Genomic DNA, 22784 nt, shown 5'->3' with positions numbered 1-22784 from the left:
AGATTGAGGGGTGGTAATAGAGGGAAATGGTGGTACGTTCATGTCTGTCCTTGAAATGTTTGTTAACGTTTAGATTGAGGGGTGGTAATAGAGGGAAATGGTGGTACGTTCATGTCTGTCCTTGAAATGTTTGTTAACGTTTAGATTGAGGGGTGGTAATAGAGGGAAATGTTGGTACGTTCATGTCTGTCCTTGAAATGTTTGTTAACGTTTAGATTGAGGGGTGGTAATAGAGGGAAATGTTGGTACGTTCATGTCTGTCCTTGAAATGTTTGTTAACGTTTAGATTGAGGGGTGGTAATAGAGGGAAATGTTGGTACGTTCATGTCTGTCCTTGAAATGTTTGTTAACGTTTAGATTGAGGGGTGGTAATAGAGGGAAATGTTGGTACGTTCATGTCTGTCCTTGAAATGTTTGTTAACGTTTAGATTGAGGGGTGGTAATAGAGGTAAATGGTGGTACGTTCATGTCTGTCCTTGAAATGTTTGTTAACGTTTAGATTGAGGGGTGGTAACAGAGGGAAATGTTGGTACGTTCATGTCTGTCCTTGAAATGTTTGTTAACGTTTAGATTGAGGGGTGGTAACAGAGGGAAATGTTGGTACGTTCATGTCTGTCCTTGAAATGTTTGTTAACGTTTAGATTGAGGGGTGGTAATAGAGGGAAATGGTGGTACGTTCATGTCTGTCCTTGAAATGTTTGTTAACGTTTAGATTGAGGGGTGGTAATAGAGGGAAATGTTGGTACGTTCATGTCTGTCCTTGAAATGTTTGTTAACGTTTAGATTGAGGGGTGGTAATAGAGGGAAATGTTGGTACGTTCATGTCTGTCCTTGAAATGTTTGTTAACGTTTAGATTGAGGGGTGGTAATAGAGGGAAATGTTGGTACGTTCATGTCTGTCCTTGAAATGTTTGTTAACGTTTAGATTGAGGGGTGGTAATAGAGGGAAATGGTGGTACGTTCATGTCTGTCCTTGAAATGTTTGTTAACGTTTAGATTGAGGGGTGGTAATAGAGGGAAATGGTGGTACGTTCATGTCTGTCCTTGAAATGTTTGTTAACGTTTAGATTGAGGGGTGGTAATAGAGGGAAATGGTGGTACGTTCATGTCTGTCCTTGAAATGTTTGTTAACGTTTAGATTGAGGGGTGGTAATAGAGGGAAATGTTGGTACGTTCATGTCTGTCCTTGAAATGTTTGTTAACGTTTAGATTGAGGGGTGGTAATAGAGGGAAATGTTGGTACGTTCATGTCTGTCCTTGAAATGTTTGTTAACGTTTAGATTGAGGGGTGGTAATAGAGGTAAATGGTGGTACGTTCATGTCTGTCCTTGAAATGTTTGTTAACGTTTAGATTGAGGGGTGGTAACAGAGGTAAATGGTGGTACGTTCATGTCTGTCCTTGAAATGTTTGTTAACGTTTAGATTGAGGGGTGGTAATAGAGGGAAATGGTGGTACGTTCATGTCTGTCCTTGAAATGTTTGTTAACGTTTAGATTGAGGGGTGGTAATAGAGGGAAATGGTGGTACGTTCATGTCTGTCCTTGAAATGTTTGTTAACGTTTAGATTTCATATCCAAATTGAAAGTTCTTTACCCCTACTTTTTTAAGAGTATATAATAATTCACTGACTGAATGAGTATAGTTTATGCCGCTATTAGCCATATTCCAGCAATATCACTGTAGGGAACACCAGAAATGGGCTTCCCTCATTGTACTCATGTGGGAAATCGAACCCGCGCTATCGGCATGACGGGCGAACGCTTTGCCCTCTAGACTACCCTGCCAGCCCTATTGTTCATTGCAGCTACCTGTATCCATTAGATCTGCAGTTCTACTTTGATGATTGTTTTAAATGAAATGCAGTTTATCTGATTCATGACCGAAACGATCACCTAAACGTGAAGAGTGCTGCATCATGGATATCAGCTGCGATCATCAATATCCATTAGAGTGAGTGAGTGAGTGAGTGAGTGAGTGAGTGAGTGAGTGAGTGAGTGAGTGAGTGAGTGAGTGAGTTTTACGTCGCTTTTAACAATATTTCAGCAATACCACAGTTAGGGACACCAGAAATGGGCTTCACACATTGTATCAATACGGGAATCGAACCCGGTTTCTGCGTCAAGAGCGAACGCTTCAACCACTAGACTACCCCACCGCCCCTGTATCCAGTAGATGTATAGGTCTATATAAAATTAATGCTTGTTGTATAAAATTTGGATATACGGCAGGGAACGAACACCCGCTAGTGAATGGTGCTGCATTTCGATTTGAAGAGTTGCAATTGTTGGGCTTGCGAGAAACCGGCGATCATAGGTTTGAGTCTATGTTCTTTGCATGTCTCCAGGTTTGACTGTACCCTGCCTTTTCTTGGGGATTTTTACAAAGTGATCAATGCTTCCTTTCTGATTTTGTTCCATCGCCACCATGGCACGCCATGATCCAACAGAAATCATGTTCAAATGTTGCACGCACGCTCGCCGGATATAGGCAGTGTCGTGAGTCGTACACTTGATTTCATTACTCATTCAGTGTCTGTCAAAGTAAGTGCTCGTTTCCTGGTTCTCCGTTGCGCGTCGTTTACGTGACCCCAAGTGAATGTAAACTTACCAAACACCACCCATCTTTTAATAGAAGGAAACAATCCTGGAAACACGTGAGGTATTTGTACCGTTTTTGAAGACCGATGGATCATCAGGGCACTTCATTTCAACAATCAAATCGTACATTGGAATTCACCTACTCCTATTACCTCTTGTTGGACATCCCCAAGACAGGTAACTCCCTTGCCTTCGTTGTTTTTGCATACCGCTATAACAATACTGCTAAAAGACATATAACACTGTAACATACAACATCTAACTGTCGTCTCCGGTTCAACAAAAAAAACCCAAACAAAACAACAACAACAACAACAACAAAAATGAAACTGAAATTTGGTGCCAAATGGTTGGTTGGTTAAGGGTAGGTTCATCTTTGGTTGCTTTGGTTGCTAATCTTTGGTTGTCTTTTTAACAAGCCGTTAACTAATGGTATGATTAGAGATTAACTACCCGTTAAAAACTTAACGTTTATCCACAGTTTCTCTCCCATGATTCCCTGTCAAAAACCGCCTCCGTGGCATAGTGGTTAGAACGTCCGCCCGGAGAGAGGAAGGTCGCGGGTTCAATCCCCGGCAGCGTCATACCAAAAGGCGGTAAAATATAGCACTTGTCAGCGTTGGTCCCTGCCTGACGCTCGTCTTTATTAGGTGCAAAAAGGACGGGTCGGCTCGGAGTCAGCGTCTGTGTGTGGTATTTCTGCTTAACTGCAGCATGGTGTTTCTGTGAACTATCACTAGAAAATCACCATAAGTCTGAGTTAGTACAAGTAGCCACATATACACACACTTGCACATCGTGATGAACGAAATAATTTAATTAGTGTGAGGTTAAACCTCACCTCACTCGTTCAAAATGGCATCATGATCACCTCAGTAACCACTGAATTTAAGAAAAAAAAAGGAAAAAAGAGAAAGATATGCCGCGACATGGGCGACAACGGCGTGGACACGCAGAATATATGTACATGCTAACGATACTCTGATTTTCGGGGATTACTTGTTAATCGTTGCGAAAGCATGTCAGTTTGTAATGAAGTTTGACAGTGGAAACAGTCACATTCAACCGATGCCGACAGCCTTGAGCCTCTGTCAGTCGAACTATGTAAGTAAGTTTAGTGAGTTTTACGCCCCTTTCAGCAATATCTCGTAGGGGGACACCAGAAAAGGCCTTCACACATTGTACCCGTGTTTGGATTCGAAACCAACCTTCGAGAAGAGAGAACACTTTGACCTCTAGTCTACTCCACCGCCCGTAAATGGTTTGAATTGAGGTACAGTTGAGATCCAGTTAATTTAAAAGGTCGTTTTCATAACTCATGATGCAAGTTCATCCATGTTGTTGTGTTTGACTGCCCCAAGTTGTTGCATGCTTGCGGTTCTCTCACGTTTTGGGTATATTTTGACCACATTTTGTTAAAACCGCACAAATCCACTTCTGGTACCTGCGAACACGAGAAATTCATATTTGGTATTCATTCCGTATGAGTATCAACAAAACTCCGTCAGATATGTCAACGTTTGTACTATTGCGTTTCTTTTTGTGAAGAGTATTTACCCCAGGTGGCCCAAGTATTCTATGAATACGCCTATAACTTTGATTGCAAAATGTCCCCGTGATTACAAACAGTTGCTGCCTTTCCCGGAAAGTAGAAGAGTCAAATCAGTAGTATATGCAGCTGCACCCCTAGTCAAATGACAATCAAGAGATATGGACATGAAATATGTCGTGGGTTTATCAGTACAGGTATTCAAAAAGCATGTTTTATATTTTTTTTTGTGTGTGTGAGTGCGTGCGCGTGCGTGCGTGTGTTTTTCTATAGTACTTGTTTGTTTCTTTTTGCGAGCTTGAATGAGTGAGCCCTCTTATCCGTGGTGATTACTCGTGTCCTGAAAGACTGAAATCCTTGCCCAGCGTTTAAATGTCAGCTAGCTCCTAACATTCCCCGTAGTACAGCTTTACTCTTCGCTTGGAATACTTGGAGCACAAGACAAGAATAAAGCGAATGTTTCGCAAGCATGTTTACTCGTATTGTAGATGTGCACCAAAAACAAACACACACATATTAATTCAGCTTCCACCTACACACCATTAACAGATTTTCCTAATCAAGTTTAAAACAACACTCATACCTATTATTGACCACTGTCACTTCCACTCTTGTTGGTTAAAGTGTTCGCTCGCCACGCCGGCATAGTCACCATTTATGACAAGCAAGGATTGCTGAAGGCCTATTCTACCTCGGACCTTCACGAGTCTCGGGGTCCTGTGGCCAACCAGGTTCCACTGACCCGGTAGTTGCCTGCTTTGTGCTCATGACCTACTCCCAGACAGTACTTCCGCAGGGATATAACGCATACAGGCATTAACTAATAATGCCTCTGTCTCGTCCTATACGTTTGATATTTCGGTCAAGTGTCCGGTTTGAAAATGTAACGCTTTCACGATTGTTTCGTTTTCAAACGATAACTTCCTGTTCATAAGTTTAACATGTGATAATATGTTTCATAGCAAAATACTGAATTTGATATTTTTATAACACGACTTTAAGACTACGTCCCTGTAAAAATTGTTACGAATTTCCTGTTGCAATAACCTCTAATACGAACAAGCAGTTTATGTACGTACCGACTGTTTATGTATGGATTTGTTTTATATTGTAGCATGGAGGGGTGAAGGGTGGCCCAGTGGTAAAGGGTCCGCTCATCATGACCCCTTTTCCATTCCCCGCATGGGTTCACAGCGTGATATTGGTGGAATATAGCTAATCACACAATCATTCACCCTCCAACTCACCCGCTCGCTCACGTCCTCCCTTTCCCCGCCCGCTCACTCACGTACTCCCTCCCTCACTCACTCACACTGTTTGGGTAGCCTAAAGGTTAAAGCGTTCACTCGCCATGTCGAAGACCCGGGTTTGATTCTCCATATGGCGGCATTATAATTCCTACTGAGACTCGAACCACGGACCACCAGCTCCGAAGTTGGACGCCTTGTGCACACTGCGCACATGCATAGTGCATACAGGAATGCTTTCATTAGTGCAATATTTTTCTCAATAAATTAACTTTAAACTAAAGCAATGCATTGCGTAATTTACAGAATGCACAAATCAAGGTGTTATCACTTAGTGCTGTAAGGTATGTTTCAGGCTATAATAATGATCTGAAAGTCGAGTAATTCCTTAAAATTGTGGATGTACAAAGAGAGTCATGTCAAATCTGGGAATATATATCACGGATTCCTCGTGCAAAAGTGCTGTTACACATCTGTATTTTTCCTGCATCTTGCTCTATCCACGCATATGAAACACCAGTTGTGAAAAATAAGTGACGGACATCTGAAAACCATGTATGCTTACCATTTTCATCAAGTTTTATAGGAATAGATAACACCGGTGAGGAAGGCGGTGTGATTTCATTTTTAATATTTTTAACCCAAATTTTATAACAAGCCTTTGCGTAGACACGTGCGCGTATCTACCACACCCACCCAACATGGCCTTATTTGATGTACACTTGCAAACATTTCGAAAAGATTTTAAGTATTTACCCATAATGCCCATGGAATGAAATAGCCACTTTTACAAGATAAATGCATTAGAAAAGTTTATGTAAGAGGGACGTCTTGGAATAACATATCTCTTTTCGTAAGTTCGTCATATAAACAGCTGTAGAATAATCGGTTTTATCGGTTCTGTTATATTCTTAAGGTGCCAATTTGTGATATATAAACTTTATTCATGAAGTACTGATTAAACTGTTTAAACAGCTGAATTACATAAATGATGGTATTACAGTTCAAACACACAGAGATGTATGTTTTCGTTGTACTTTAATGTAGTCCTAGGTTTGACTGTGGTGAGTGCATTCCGATGTCAACTGGTCTTGAAAGAAAGGCTCCTAACTCGGAATGATCGGAACATTTATCTTGCCTAAATCTGTCTTTACACTTCGAAAACAGATGAAATGGTGACATTGTTCGATGATTCTATGCATCCCCAGGCAACTGAATATACCATCGTGCCATTTGCTAAAACGACAGAAACAACACGACCTGTATTACTGGAGCACTTGGTCTTTGGAAGCTGGTCACATTTGACGTCACGAGCGGAAAGGTCACGTGACTACCAGCGGAATATGCATAATGGCCGAAGTTGAGGTAACAGAAACTGTTTTTGCGATTTAAGAGTAAAAATTCATAATTTGTAAATGAAACACTGGGTATATGGTTCTGATGACTTTATCTTTCACACAGCAAATTATTGAAATTCCCTCATATTCTCCTTTAACCAGCTAGCTGTCAAGGTATAGGTCCTGCCACACCCACTTAGGTGCAGTGTGTGAAATCCATATCTGTTATTCTCAGCCATGCTCGTTCACTGACTGACTTATTTACTCACTAACCCCAGACCACCGCCACAGTGCTGTCTACTGCAGCGTTAAACAACAACGGGCCAACAACGTTACATATCTGACTGTATCAATATGCGAACCCCAGAGCAATATTTTCATGAAATATTTCCTCACTATCCAGTGTAAGATACCAGTTAAATAAACTTAGTTCAGCGCCATCAATCACAAGACCACATCTGTATGAGAAACAGAAACATTCTAGGAATTATACTTCCCTTTATTCAATCGGGAAATACATAACGCACTTGACATAGACAGGGACATGGTTTAACAAACAAACAGTCAGTGGGTCTTGAAGTCTCGAAGAACATCGCTTTACTGGTTTTTGTACTTTCTTTAAGACGTCGTCATCACTATGAAACCTTCTGTGCTTGGAACCTTCCATGTATGTTTGCTGTACTTCATGTTTTGGGGAATATTTCTTCATGACTGTGAAGGTAGGTACATAAACAACGTTTCCGTGTATATGTATCTTTTATATATAGATAAGTGTTACCTCAAGGTCAGAGGTCAGTGTAAGTAAGTAATAATATGTTTGCTGAGTGAGTGAGTTTAGCTGTACACCGCTTTTAGCAATACTCCAGCAATATCACGACGGAGGACACCAGAAATTTCACACATTATACCTCTATGTAAATTGAACCCCGGTGTTGAACCACTAGGCTATCCTCTCGCCCTTTTAGAGATTGGTGACAAGCGGAGTGTCAGTATTGTGCGTCATGAATATTCGTCCAATAAACATTCTGAACCGCATATGGATAAAACACGTGTTGAGTTACAAACGGTATATTTGGGATAGAGACACAAAAATAATCTTTTACACCCAGTTTCTGAATGTGCTGCATGTTATCCTCGTGCAAAAAACACGTTATGCACGAACTTTTATAGAACAAACGGGGCGCCAAAACGCCACAAATTTCATGAAAATGTTGCTGTTGTATTGTGGAGATCACAACTTTATCACGTATTGAGAAATCAAATAGTTTCTGCAAAGTATTAATAATTTTTATTTTAGGTATCGTTTCTTTTGACCGTTAGTTTATATAACACATAAAAATGTCCAGAAACTCTCCGCACTGTGGCCGCAAGTTTAAATCTTGAGTTTTCGATTATTGTTTTGTTTTTGTTATGTTTTCATCCTTAGCACACAGTCAAGTCTATTATTTTGTCAAATCCCTTGTATGAAATGCGGAGAGTTTCTGGACTTTCGTTGTGACGTCCAGAATCAAACTGTGACGTGTTATATAAGCCTGGACTAGGAAGGTTTTCCAACTTAAACTTCTGTTTCAGGAGCCGCAACTATGTATGGTGGTCAGGGGCAGTCGGTGACATTATTCTGGAATCAAACACAAGGCTATCAGGCATTCACCATCAAGGATCAAAGCCAGATGAAAACATTGATTACTGTTTCAAATTATAACACTGTAACATTTTCCAATCGTGGGAATAACGGACCACCACAATTTACGGGGAACTTGAGCTCCTCAGGAGTTGGCCTGTTCAGGTTTGTTCTACCTGATCTTCAGCTTACTGATGCTGGGAAGTACAGATGCTTCAAAAGTGGACCTGGTAGGACCTGGATTCCTGATTGTGGAGTGGATCTTGTTGTCATACGTATGTACAATACATTGTCATGTTTATGTTAGATATATGTGTTGTTTTAAACGTCACTGATAAAAGTACAAAAACAAAAAGACTCAATTTGTCATTCAAATCAGATGATAAATGGTCCGTCTCCCCTGGAGGGACTGGACTAAAGATCCCCGTAAGAGGTGATCTTCACTGGAATATCATTCGGGTGTCATGCGTAAGGGGCGACTAACGGGATCGTGTGGCTAAGCTCGCTGACCTGGTTGACACATGTTATCATATCCCAGTTGCTTAGATGTATGCTCATACTGTTGATCACTGGGTTGTCTGGTCCACACTCGATTGTTTACAGATCGCCATAATAAATCTTGATTTTTGAGTGCAGCCTTTAACAACAAAACTGACCTCGATAACGTTTTTATGTCTCAGACTTGTTAAAGAAATTTTGTCTTCAAAAAGATGTGAACCTGATATGTACATACGTCACTCAGCTCGACAGCATCAACTTCCTATAAGCATAAGTCGTGTAATTATCCGCGCGTTAAGCACGAAGCGGGGGATAGAGTATTAGGTTCCGTCCGTTCGTCAGTACGTACGGATTGGAATATCTTGAGAACCGTTGACTAGATTCTCTTCATATTTAGTATCTAGGTTTATCACAATAAAATAAAGGTCTCAGTGAGGTTTGGTGACCTTGACCTTCATCTCACGGTTACAAGGGGACTTCAGCGTTATACTTCGTCGGCGAAATATCTCAAGAACCGTTCACTGGATTTTCTTCATAATCAACACCAAGCTTTGTCTAGCGAAGGTTCAGTTTATTTCAAGGTCACGGCGGCTGTTTTTTAGGAGTTTCATGCATTGGTCAAAGTCTGACTCTTCAAAATATTTTTTGTGTTTGAACAACTACCATGCAAGATATCAAGAGAGTTTGAAAGTTATGAGTTTGTTGACATTTTACTTCATTATAAAGTACGACCTTCCCTTTAATTTCTTTTGTAGTTTGATTTGATAATATGCAGCGGGGGGTTATGCCACCTTAGTGACATTGCTTGTTGTAATGTTGAACAATTAAAACAATATTTTTTAGATAATCTTCACGGCACGAATCACTTTCATACTCCTACTTGTGGCGACTTCAACGCACGCATGGGCAAGGAAAATAATCTGACTTGGTCATGGTGATGATTTGAATAATGTATTCCATGATATTGTTGTGACGACTACCCTATCGTAATTCCCATGACAATGTTGTTTACGGTTTTGGTAGAGTGTTGTTAGACTTATGTTATGCCTTCAAACTGTTCATATTGAATGGTAAAGAATACGGAGAGACGAACAAGGTGAATATTCATACAATGGTCAGCAGGGATCCAGTGTCAACGATTATTTTGTTTGCTCAGCTGATATTTTCTCATTAATACCAGGAGTAGTATATATGATGGGGGTACGATAAAAAAAGCCGCTGTAAAGCTTTATTTCGTATGTTTAGTCAGCCCTAACTTCTCCCCCCAGCTAGTGTGTATACCACTTATCATTTTCCTTGCCAGACGCCAACTCCACAACGGATAACAATGTACTCGGTTTATCGTGAGGCTGTGAGATTGCATGCATCCTTCCTGGTCACTCGATTGTGTTGATCTCAGCGAAACAATTTAACATGAATCTCCTATGATTTCCTGGATTTTCGTAATGAAGGCTTATTGGGCTTCGCTGATGACAGTGCTTTTACGAGACTTGGTTTCTTTTGTTTCTTTCTGTGAAACTTTGCAAGTTCAGAGGGTAATAAACGGAATCCTTCCTCTGAAATGTTATCGTCCGAGAGTGCGGTGGAAATATGGTTTTCTATTGTGTTTAACTTTGCTTTGGCTAGAATTCTAATTTCGTCATGTTTCAATGCTTTACGATTTAATTTGTGAGATACAAACATAAACAAACCCACCAACCCTGACACCCCAGCTGTTAGTGCCTAACACTATAGCGGGCGGCTACGATGGTGTTCAAGAACCCGACACCTACTGCTCCTAAACCTATACTGGCTGCCATAAGGGTGGTGTCAACCCAATCCACGAAACGGAAAACCCCATGGTATTTCTTACATAATGCTGCCCGTACGTCGGGATCTTGTTCTAGTTGATGTCTCATGTCACATAAGTGTTTCAAACCAAATCTGTCTACAGTTTCCATTGATTTTACAACTTCATCTACGACTGGCTACAGTTTTTTCATCAGTGTATTTAAGGCTTGTAATGTTTCGATTTTCGAGCACGTTAATATATGAGAAACTAAAGCCACTTTGAGTAACAATAACGACTCCATCCAGACTTGATAAGGGTGCCCATCCTAGTTGTACGATGATATGACAACGTTTGTATTTTTGTCTGTTGTCCCAGTTTATTGACAACCCACTTAAAAGGTCTGAACTATACAAAATGCCTCCAAGATAGACTTTTATAATGAATGTGATGTCTGGTTTGGTAAACATAAAATCATGTTTGTAATTGTGTAAATTGTCCCTTAAAACTGCATTACAGCTGTTAGGAGCTTACATGTTGCCCGTGTGACCTGGTCTTTGTATAACTTGTAACTTACCATTAACGGGAAAACATTGAATTCGGATACAGCCTGCAAGCTCACGTTTTGTGTCCCGGGTATTCTCGATAGTGTGTGGAATATTATATTCCCCGACAATGCGTTGAGGATCACCGTGCATCTTTGTGTAGGGACATAAGCCACGTCACTTAAGCTACTACCACCTCCATCACCGGTGGGGACTTCAACGCGTTTGTAAATGTTGTTTTTCAGTTGTAGGTTGTACAGTTTACTTTCTACTCCTGGTTCGTCAAACCTGCGAGTGTGCCGAGGTCGGAGATCACTAGGTTGGCAGAATTTTCTCAATTGCATTCCAGGGATTTGAGCACTTGTCAATATCGTGCAGCGTCATGCTGAGGTATCCTATATTCACAGGATTATGTTTTATATCTAAAACTGGTATTTTAAACTCTGTGATGGTGCATCGTATTAATTTCCTGTACTGCCGCGGTGACACCGTTTCGGTTCTGCCGTCGTGATACTTTTTCGATTTCATCGGTACGGCTGTAAGCAGACTCTATTTGAATGTTGTCGATCGTGCTCAGCTGATCGAGATGAATGGACAGTTCACGGTATGGAAAGAGGTTAGGTAATTTCGTACTCGTGAGGGTGGTTGTAGATTTCATCTCATCCGGTGGAAAACAGAGGATCAAGGACATGCGATCCATGGACGACGATCGGTTGCAGAGCAGCGGACGCCGTGTCAACAAAAAATATCAAAAAGAAATTAAAATTATATCTGTGCGTGATTTTGGACGCACAACTTAATATAGACAATGGAAGATTCTTGCAAGCCATTTATTGATCTACCTCTAGATCCGCACTGTGCTATTGTGTGCGGCCAGACTGGCTGTGGGAAGACCGTTTTTGTGTTGGACATGTTGGAAGGATACTACCAGGACATGTTTGATAACATTGTTATTATTTGCTCTACCCTGCATATCAACAAAACGTACATAGAAAGATCTTGGGTGATGATTGATAATGTCGACCCGGGGACACGCCTGCAGGATTGCTTGAAAGCTTATCACAACAAATTCAAAGGGGAGTCGACACTGTTTATCCTGGACTACTGCAGCGCTAATAAAGAGATAACCAAAGAGAGAGATATGCTATCAAGTTTTTTTTATAGTTTTTTGGCCAGGACGCGCAAAACACAGTGTTTCTGGGTGTGAACACAGAAATCTCGGTGTTGAAGAACTTCAGTTAACAGACGCGATGGGTAGACTGATTTCACCGTGGCTTATAGAGTGTTTTAGCTTAGCAACTGCTTAGCAAATCTTAGCTAAATTTCTTTGGGCAGCAGCATTGTGTCGTCAATATGATCAATAATTCCTCTCTGACGAACCCTCTTGGCGGTCCATATTTCAAGTAGTACATGTTCTTTGTTTTTCATATCTGCTGTATCTAAATTAGCCACTGAGCTGACTACGTCGGATCAGTGACTCGCTTCCGAGTATCTCCTTCGTATTCTCCCGGCTGGTTTTTCTCGAAATCGTTGTTGGTCACTTTTTGTAAATCCATCTTCATTCTAATATAAAGTTTCATCCATGGACTTTGGTCCAATTTGTGCACCATCGGAGTTTCATTCCCAGTGACATGTACAGTTGCAGGCTGCGATAGTGAACGATGTATTTTTTCTAATGCATCAAGTTACGAACGAAATTTTTGACGTTAGTTTATTTTCCCCAAACAATCCAGGCCGTACTGTCTCGAGCACGTTTTTCTGAATATCTGAAACACGTCGGACAACAGGAGTGCATCTGTTTTCATGTACATGTCTTGATAATCACCCACAGTCTTGCAGCCGAGTTTATTTCACATGTTAATTGTGTGCGTGTAATCATCCTGGGTGATGCTTAAGTCGCCCAAGTTGCTGTAAAATTGGTTGATGGGAGGCAGTCGCGTCTCGTCGAACCTGGACCAGCCGTCCATATATTCATAGGGATAAACACCCTTTCTCATCAACAGGGGTCGGATCTCGGCGTCGGTGTACCAATTGGTGTTAGCCTTAGTTGTTAGCCTTGACCAAACTGTGGAGAAATGACAGCATGATCTGAACGCTGTCTATGAATCTCATTTGATGAAAAGGAGACGTATTTTTCCTTGTTGTTGGGGCTGCATGCTGGGTTGCCGTCGACCTTTGCGATGGTCTGCATGATCAAGTAAGAGCTGTACACGCGGAGATTGTGAAACATGATGTGGATTTGGATGGTTTGGGGATTGATTTTTGCACGGGCCGTGGGCGGCTCCTCTGTACTCACCCATGATTTGGCAGTGATCGCTCTCCGAACTACTGTTCAGCGGTTCCATCGCACCCGTGGCAAATCTTGGCATTCTTGTGGGCTTGCTGCCTGGCTTGGGTCAATCACATATGGACGATAGTGTGTAGTTCTTTCCTTATGGTTTTCTGTTCCTGTTGCAAACACGTGAGGAATTTTTCAGCCGCGTCGGGGCCTCTGTATACCACGGGAGAGTTTGTTTTCCCATCACATCGGACGACCACGTACCCAAACCCACAGGCCTCTTGCTCCTGCATTTTATGCGTGAAACTTCTATCCGGCTGTCCACCGTTTTGATGAGGGCTTCAAAGTAGATGACTTAAGGCATGGGCATTTGATTTTTGTGGTTGGAGAATTTTAAGATGTTGTCGTTAGGATTGGGTATGTCGATTCGGACATCCGTCTGCCCCACACATAGGCAATACTGTTATTCTAATACATTGGCTCTAGAGAAACCATGCAGACACCATTCACAAAAGTGTTCTTTCTCTTTTTGTTTCGACTGATCGTACAACAGTCTGCTGAAGTGTTTTATCCATGCGTAATGGTACATGTCACGTTTCTGGATCATGAATTTGATAGTCTTGTGGCGCTTGGTCACCTGACTGATCCTGTGCACGATTGTTTTATTACCTTCGTGTCCAAGCACGTTGACGACTATATCTTCATTCTGGCTAGGTTCGTCTATACCATCCCAGTGGAGTCCGTTGTCTTCGGGATAGCTCAAAGGTATGTTCGAATTACAACACTGTGCTTCTGATCGCTAACTTCAAACAATTATTACCTCAGTTTTTGATGCGGACCAAAGCTGGGTTTTTCTTGTAGTATGGGAGCAAGTCTAGGTATGACCCACCTTCTAAAAATGTGAAGTTAGTTACATGTCTAGATAGACCTTATCGATTTTATCCACGACCCACCCAAACCCCTGTGTGTGTAGCGTTCCAGAGATTCTCGTATTTTTTGCAATGAGGTGCTGATAGATGCACCTGTCATCTCTGGTTGAGTCACGACTTCTTCTTTACCTCTGAAGCAAGGCTCACCGTACTCAACGGCACTGTCCGCCTGCTGTTTATCAAGCGCCATATTTCTGTGAAATGAAATTTGAGGCTTCCCAAGTCGTTCAGTTCCTCATTGAATTTGTCAGCGATCAGAAGCTTGAGGTCATTGGTGTCTATATTCGCGTCTGCATTCATCTACCAGCCTCTCAGAAAATTTGCTATGGTGTATTCAGTTCGCACAAACCGTACTCAAACTGACTGACTACTCTGTTCTGACGCATGAGTTCTAATAGCTCGGCTGCCAGCCCCAGCTCTTTTGCTTGGTTTTTGTTTCACAACAGGAGGATTGGAGGTGGGTTGTATGTCGAGTAATCTCAATAGCTGTGGTTTCCTCAGTCGGGGGTAACCGACTACACCACGTTACTTTGCAGTCTGTTTAAGTTCTCGAACAGTAGGCATTGGTATAAGTAGATGTAAATCCAATCTCTACTTGGGAGGCCGGTTATGGAAGGGAGGTAACTCTACCAAGTAAACAAATACGAAGCGCGCATAAAATCTTTTTAACTCTTTATTCTGAGGAGGTGTTTATGTTCATTCAAATAATCTTTTTCTTCTCATAGATAAGTTGGTTTCGAACCACTTTTCGCCAGTGAGCTTTATATAAACAGTAGTGGCCTTTTACTTCAATATCACAGAGCATGTAGTTCTCGGAATCCTTCCTATGTATACAGTAGTACACCTCGGTCCTGCATTTCTTACCACAAATGTCGGGTTTTCCTATAAGTACAAATTGACAACGATACGGAGCTGGTCTCATCTTTGTTTTATTTAAATGAATATTTGGTCTAACTGCTTGGAGATCAATATGGTGGTGGCTACACGGAGGACGACGAAAATCAGCTCCCGAACTTGCTGTCCTGGAAGAGGTGTAATACTGGGATAGGGTGGGTTCGTCACCGAGGGGTTCGAGCTGTTTACCAGTTAGCATGTAATATTGTTGCATTTGTACATCATTGAACATCCGAACGGTGTGGTTTTCACGTTGGAGTTGATCGTTAATGAAATCGAGTCTCTGCATACGTATTTTCGTTTTTTTCTAAACCGGCACCCATTGGGACTGAAGAATTAATCCGGTTGAGACTGAGATTTTGTGCTGGTGTTGACAACTTGCCGGACTGGACAAATACCGGTTTTGACAGCGTGTAATTTTCAACAACAACAACCTTTGTCTCGACTTCCACATTTGAAACTGTTATCCGTAACCTTTCTCTATTTCTAACATGTGCTGCTGTCCTGAGAAATGATAGGCTATCCAAATAATTTCATAACTGTCAGTGTATTATGTGTTATGGTTATTTATTTGTATATGTACATGACTCCATGTACATGGGCCGGTGACCTTGAATACAATAAACTTGACTTGACTTGAGGTGAACAACAAAACAACCAACATGCAATTGTTGGTGTTGATTATGTAGTGAAGATTCATGCATCGCGAAGTGTGACTTTACTGATTTCGTGACGTACCCTTTTAGTGTTCGTCATACATCGAGATGTCATACATCTACAAGTCAGACATCAACAATGAGAGGCGGGACATCAAGAAGTCAGACATCAAGTAGTAAGTTATTGAAAAGAAATGATATCGAGAATTCAGACATCGAAACGTTAGACATTGAGAGGTGGGACATCGAGAAATCAGACATCAAGATGTCAGACATCAGGAGGTCAGACATTGAGAGCTTAGGTATCAAGAAGTGAGACATCGAAACGTCAGACATTGAAAAGTTAGACACCGACAGGTCATACATCGACATGTCAGACATCGTGAAGTCAGATTGAAAGGTGGTACATTAAGAAATTAGACATTGAGAAGTGGAGCATCAAGAAGTCAGGCATCAAGAGCTCAGACATCGAGCAGGCACACATTGAGAAGTCAGACAGAGAGAATTCAGAAATAGAGAAGACAGACACCAAGAAGTAAGACTTCGAGAAGTCAGACATTTAGAAGTAAGACTTTGAGAAGTCAGACATAGGAGAAGTCAGATATTGAAAAGTTAGACATGGGGACTTGACTGACTGCGTGTCTTACCCTCATATTTTTTCCAAACCTGAAACATGAATCTCATTAACCCATTCATGATCTAGATCAAACTCTTTGATCTAGATCATGGAAAGTGTTTGATCACAATTAGGCCGTGGCCAGACAAGCCAGGGACTGATGCGGTCAGTTAACAAGTCAAAACATTGATTACACAACAGTCTGGTCTCCTAGTGACTGGGTTCCGTCCTATTTCGCAGCTTAGTGCAAGAACCAGTGCAGAATGTTTATACGAATTCATTTGAGTGGATGCATAATTATTAATCAGTTTGATTTGATACATTTGTATTTTGCAACCTACATGCCTTCTAATTCTTGCAAACGCTCCATTCCATTAAATAGATAACGCAGACAACAGACACTGTTCATAACTAGTATTGGTTATCCAGCAAAACGATAGCGTAGAATATTATATCAACGAACCACCTAAAATTTGCAATACATGACTCCGAATTTATGCTGACATTACCATACTTGTTTTCCAGAGATCCAGACACTTTTCATGGTAGTACCTGACTTCGTGACCCCTGACAGCGTGGTCCTCTCTTGTCACAGCTCCATTTTGCCACAACACCTGCATCCAGAGGTTGTATTTACCTGGCGGGAGAATGATGATGTACTGACCCCAGACAAACGGTATAGTATGGGTACAGGTATGAATGTCTGGAACGTATGGAAACACTTTTATAGCAGACTGACCATCAGTGGTGTTACGAAGAAGGATTGTTGGCGCAAATACTCCTGTCGAGTTGAATTTGAGGGTCAGATTTTGTCAAACTGGAGCAAAGAATACATCCTGGGAGAAGACTGTAAGTACATCACTATTGCATTCGGGACGATGGTGTAGTGTAGTGGGTAAAGTATTGGTTCAATTCTCTACATGAGTACAATTCGTGAAGCTCATTTCTTATGTTCACTACAGACAGTACAAAATAAAAACAGGCTATAGATCACCATTCTAGGGACCATGTGGACTTACAGAACTTTTTTTACCTGCATGGACCCGAGTTGGATTTACATTATCTTTTCATTACCCGGCGACTGTAGTCAAATTTAGCTATAATAAAAATCAAAATCCTACGCTTTAAAATTAATTTTGCGAGTTTGAAACTTTTAAAGTTTTGGGACTTACGTACCATCTCAGGAGGACCTTCAGGCTAAAATCAGTGTATAATGTCGTGTTATAATTCGTTTGTGTTTTGAGGCAAATTGTATTTTACAATATTTCATGAACGTTTGACCATTGCTGGATATACACAGATATATCAAACATCAATACCAGTGTACAGAATGTGAAAAGTTTAAACTTTAACCATTGGCTTGGGCGTTAATGTGTATATCTGCTTTAGATTCGAACTCAGAGGACACGGACGTCACAGGTGCTCGTGAAGGAACTAACGCCGTGATGATCTTCAAAATGCCCCTACTCAAGTCAGATGTGACGATCAGCTCTCCTGCTGGTGAAACCGTCATTCAAGTGAGCCCTTCAAGAATCTACGCTTGGCGAACTGTCACAGTTAGATGGACCATTGTGCAAGTTATCACATCCTCTTCTTCAACCACCGCCCATGTCGTTCTTAGTAATGTCACATCCGCCGACGTGGGCGTGTACCACTGCATTAAGACAGATGAAAGTCGAGTTACTGACTGTGGTCGTCGTCTCGAACTTTTAAACACTGGTGCGTTGGAAACTAGGCTATATCCGAAACAGTTGATTGTACCATGGCATTTAAAAGCTATTATGGTGAAGGGAAATACTTTTGTAGATAGACGACTTTCTTGCTATAGATGCGGAGTTTCGGTGTAGATCTTAACACCGTTATCAACAGATCATTTGCATGATAACGGTGATAGGATCTGCATGGAAATGTCGCATCTGTTGCAACAAAGAAGCTGTCTATCCATTAAAAGTGTCATTTCGGAAGGCAGTTGTTCTCAAGTGAAATTTGACCTGAGATTTCGCAGCGACTTCGACATCATGTGGGCTTGGGGAGTTGCTGTGAAATCCACCACTAGCCGGAACTAAATTATGTACAGAGCGGAGATTGTGTACATTCATTCATTCATTCATTCATTCATTCATTCATTCCGGTTTTGGAAAGATATTCGTGCCAATTCTTCACATCAAGCATAAAATGTATTTCCAGAATATGAAAATTCCACATCTGCTTGTTTCATGGTACCAAAGTTGTGTTACGTAAGATCAAGTAAAATGTTGAACTATATGAATACATTCACGGCATTCCACTTACAGAGATGCCAAGGACAAGTAACCATGGAAATCAGACCTGCAGTCTGGACAGAGCACCGACACCCATGGTTCCTGCTGTTGCTTCTACTGCAGGTTCGTTGAGCTTCAAACTTAGCGAATAAGTGAGTCTGTAATCACGCCGCACTCAGTAATATTCCTGATAACTAACGGCGGCTTGTATATAATAGCCTCAACTAGACAACCCTTTGATCAACAACATGATCATAGATCCGCACAACTGGGATCTGATGACATGACATTGTGTTGACCATGTCAGCGAGCCTAACCATCTGACCCTGTAAATTAGTCGCCTCTTACGACTGGCATAGGTTTGCTGAAGATCAGTTCTAACCCCGAATCTTCATAAGTCACATCAAACGTAAAGCTGAGTGATACCTTTACCCATACGAGCATAACATCACTAGAAATGTAAAAAATAAAAATAAAAAAAAATTAAAAAATATAAATAAAAAGCACACAGTATTGAGAAAGCCTGAACAACATGGATATATACCATGGAAAAGTAGTATACTGAATTTACAAGATTGATGGAATGCAAATGATGAGTGAGTGAGTGAGTTTAGTTTTACGCCGCACTCAGCGATATTACAGCTATATGGCGGCGGTCTGTAAATAATCGAGTCTGGACCAGACAATCCAGTGATCAACAACATGAGCATCGATCTGCGCAATTGGGAACCGATGACATGCGTCAACCAAGTCAGCCAGCCTGACCACCCGATCCCGTTAGTCGCCTCTTACGACAAGCTGAGTCGCCTTTTATGGCAAGCATGGGTTGCTGAAGGCCTATTCTACCCCGGGACCTTCACGGGTCTGCAAATGATGAAGCCATGGAGGAAACAGATGATGAAGAGACATTAAAGGAGAATGTCACAATTTATTCCATTCATTTGGAAATGTTTCCATGTATTGGCATGGGCTAGCGGTATGCTCGCATACTGGAATATCCGTTGCATTTTTTTGAATGGTACATAATTCACCTTGCAAATACGAAATAGGTGTTCTCAGCCAAATGCATGTGGACTGTGTCATGTTCGAAAAGCATCTACTGTCACTACTTTGCAGCCACTATGATCATGGTTTCCAGGAGTAAGGTCCCTAAATTGTCTAAAACGTGTAACCACTGTGTACAGTGTGTAATAGACTCTTCTGTTTTACCTTTTGAAATGTAATGTATTTATTGTCTGTGTGATAGGTGAGTGAGGGGAAGATTAGGCGGTGTTTAGCTTTATTTCCACAATATTACCACGTGTCTGTGTGATATTCATGCGGGTATGTCTTCTCATGTTACAGATGGATGTGTCTTCTCGGCCCTCGCGTTTGTCGTATCCTTGGTTGCTGCCACGGTTCATTGATACTGAAGTCATTACTGACGCTGTCGTTCAGACTGAAGCCATTGCCGTCGTTTCGTTTCAGACTGAAGTCATTATTGTTGCTGTCTCTCAGACTGAAGTTATTCTTGTCGTCTTGCTCAGACTGAAGTCTTTGATGTTCTTATCGTTCAGATTGAAGTTAATGACGTCGTTATCGTTCTGAAGTTATTTCTATAGATGTTGCTCAGACTGAATGTATTGCTTTCGTTGTCTCTACTGTGCGATACGTGCTATACCTATGTTGTATATATTCTGCGCTCTAACTAATGTACACTGTCAGTCTGCGACAGTGGTTCGGCGACTGCATTCCGCCAAGTAACGATTTGAGAGCATTTGCAATATGTTGCACATATCAGTGACATGTAGGGTGCTGAAATTCGTTGTCGAGAGAACCCATAAAGACCCAGGTTAGAACTGGTCTTCAGTAACCCATGCTTGTCGTAAGAGGCGACTAACTGGATCGGGAGGTCAGGCTCGCTGACTTGTATGACACGCGTTATCATATCCAAATTGTCTAGAAAGATGCTCATGTTGTTGATCATTGGATTCTCTGGTCCAGACACGCTTACTTACATACCACCACTTTACAGCTGCATGGCGTAAAACTAAACTCACTACTTCATCTTGAAACAGAATTTGTATTTTGACTGTTATGATTAGAGCTATGATTGAATACACGTCTTCGTCACTTCTCGATTTGGCATTGATACTCGTATTCACTAGAAAGCAAAGTTCGCAGAACTTACATTGCACGCAATGAGTGAGTGAGTTAAAATATATTGTCACATCGGCAATATTTCAGCCATTTCGGGGACAAGAAGATTCAATTGTTTTACATGGTAAATAAACACATACACCCAAAAAAACCCGTCGAAGTATCGATTGTGAAACACTTTACGTTTAATGTTTAACATGGGTCTGATAGATTTGATATCAACATATATTGAAAAAGAGTCGCTGGAAATAGGTTCTAGCACACTTCCGTTCTGCATATGTTACGGTGCAAAGTTCAGCTAAAGTACTAGAATATGAGGGGATCCATAAAATGGTAATAATATCAGTTTTAAAATACCGGGAATATTGTTTTGACCCATAACTGACATTCTCTGAAACTCCTAGTTTTGTTATTGCTCCTCATAATCACCCCGTTGATTTCTAGGTGTCTGGGCTGGCCCATCGTATGAAATAGGTAAGAGGCAACAGATAAGCAGTCCAATGGACTATAAGTTTATGGTAACCATGTCACCAGAAAGCGCTATGCGTATATACTTTAGATAAAATATATATGTATGTTATGGTTACTTCACACTTATTTCGAATTGACAGGAATCAAGAAGAATCTGCCCCGTTCTGATGACGTCAGGGTCATTTGAAGAGCATTCTGGATGTTCTGACTGTATTCCATGTGTATTCGAGGTATACATTTTCCAACTTCAGTCGAAATATTCCTATACTTTTGAAACTTATTCAAATGATATTCAGATACGTTCCCACTCATTCGACGTACATTCGAGACATTCTGAATTGGAAGTGACTTGTCTTTTCTAGCCTTCCTCGAATGTATTCAGAATGCTTAAAATGCAGATGGAATGCAGTAAGAATACTTGGAATACAGTAAGGATGCTAAGAATGCAGCTCGAATGCATCTCATATATTCCATATTTGTCCACTTCGAATGTACCTCGAGATATCAATGTCAGGGAATATTGTCCCACTCAACCTTAAACAGTAGCCGTTGTCTGACTGGTTAACTCCATTCGGCCGTCTCCTATTTAATTTGACAGCCATAGATAGCTCAAAGGTTAGATGACGCGACTTCCTACTAGGTTTTGTTAGACTCAGTATAGCCGTGTTCTGTTTGGCCAGTTGAAAAGGTTTGTTGAAGCGGCCTTCTGTAACCAATCACACTGAGCCTAACTTTACTTAGATTGCAAGACCCTGTACACTGACCGGGTAATCGATCTCCTACCCTTGAAACAAAAGGCTATGATTTACAATTTACTATTAACTATTATGTATTAAATTAATTGTTCTCGTCATGATATGTCTGAAATATTGCTGATGTGACGATAGATTTTAACTCACTCACTCACAAAGTATATGTCGTATGTTAAAGCCATAGTGGTATTTAGAAGTGGTGGGTATATGTATTTCATTGCATCCTCAAGAAATATATCTCTGAGTAGATTTTCGAGGCCCTGCTAGTACTGAGACAGTCATAAAATATAAATGTCATTCATTAACATGAACTTAGAGCTAAGAGATCATTGAAATTCTAGGCCCTGGCTTATTAACAAATTGAAACTTGCTATATTTCAATCTACCATATGATATGATACAAAGTGTCTTTTATTTTAGATTCTGCTTTCAAAAAAAGTGCCCATCAAATACTAGTATTGAAGGAATATATCTCCATTATTCAAATTTCATTACCTTGGAGTAGATAGATACCTGCTGTACAAGCATCCGATATATATTCTGACTGCAATGTAACTTTCAAAGTTTTTGAATATTTAAAAAAAAAATTAGTTTTATTCATTTTTTTTGTCTTTTAGATATCAAAT

At 40.9% G+C, this 22784-nt stretch overlaps 1 protein-coding gene across 1 annotated transcript; it reads left to right on the top strand.

Moving 5' to 3' along the window:
- Positions 1–7158: 7158 nt before the first annotated feature.
- Positions 7159–20916, top strand: LOC137275375 (uncharacterized). Its single transcript, XM_067808167.1, has 6 exons — positions 7159–7449; positions 8303–8626; positions 17061–17384; positions 17925–18254; positions 18830–18919; positions 20141–20916. The coding sequence occupies exons 1-6, from the start codon at positions 7368–7370 to the stop codon at positions 20200–20202; spliced, it is 1212 nt and encodes a 403-aa protein (XP_067664268.1). The 5' UTR covers positions 7159–7367; the 3' UTR covers positions 20203–20916.
- Positions 20917–22784: the final 1868 nt, after the last annotated feature.

Source organism: Haliotis asinina, chromosome 1 (genome assembly GCF_037392515.1).
Source record: "Haliotis asinina isolate JCU_RB_2024 chromosome 1, JCU_Hal_asi_v2, whole genome shotgun sequence".
Lineage (NCBI taxonomy): Eukaryota > Metazoa > Mollusca > Gastropoda > Lepetellida > Haliotidae > Haliotis > Haliotis asinina.
Note: the sequence above shows the minus strand (reverse complement) of the source record. Positions and strands in the feature narration are given on the sequence as shown.

Excerpts from the sequence above, each read along its gene's own strand:
- LOC137275375 (XM_067808167.1), top strand. The coding sequence starts at position 7,368 with ATGAAACCTTCTGTGCTTGGAACCTTCCATGTATGTTTGCTGTACTTC. Across the intron at positions 7,450-8,302 it reads ATTTCTTCATGACTGTGAAG|GAGCCGCAACTATGTATGGT; the intron begins GTAGGTACATAA and ends CTTCTGTTTCAG. Across the intron at positions 18,920-20,140 it reads TGCTGTTGCTTCTACTGCAG|ATGGATGTGTCTTCTCGGCC; the intron begins GTTCGTTGAGCT and ends CTCATGTTACAG.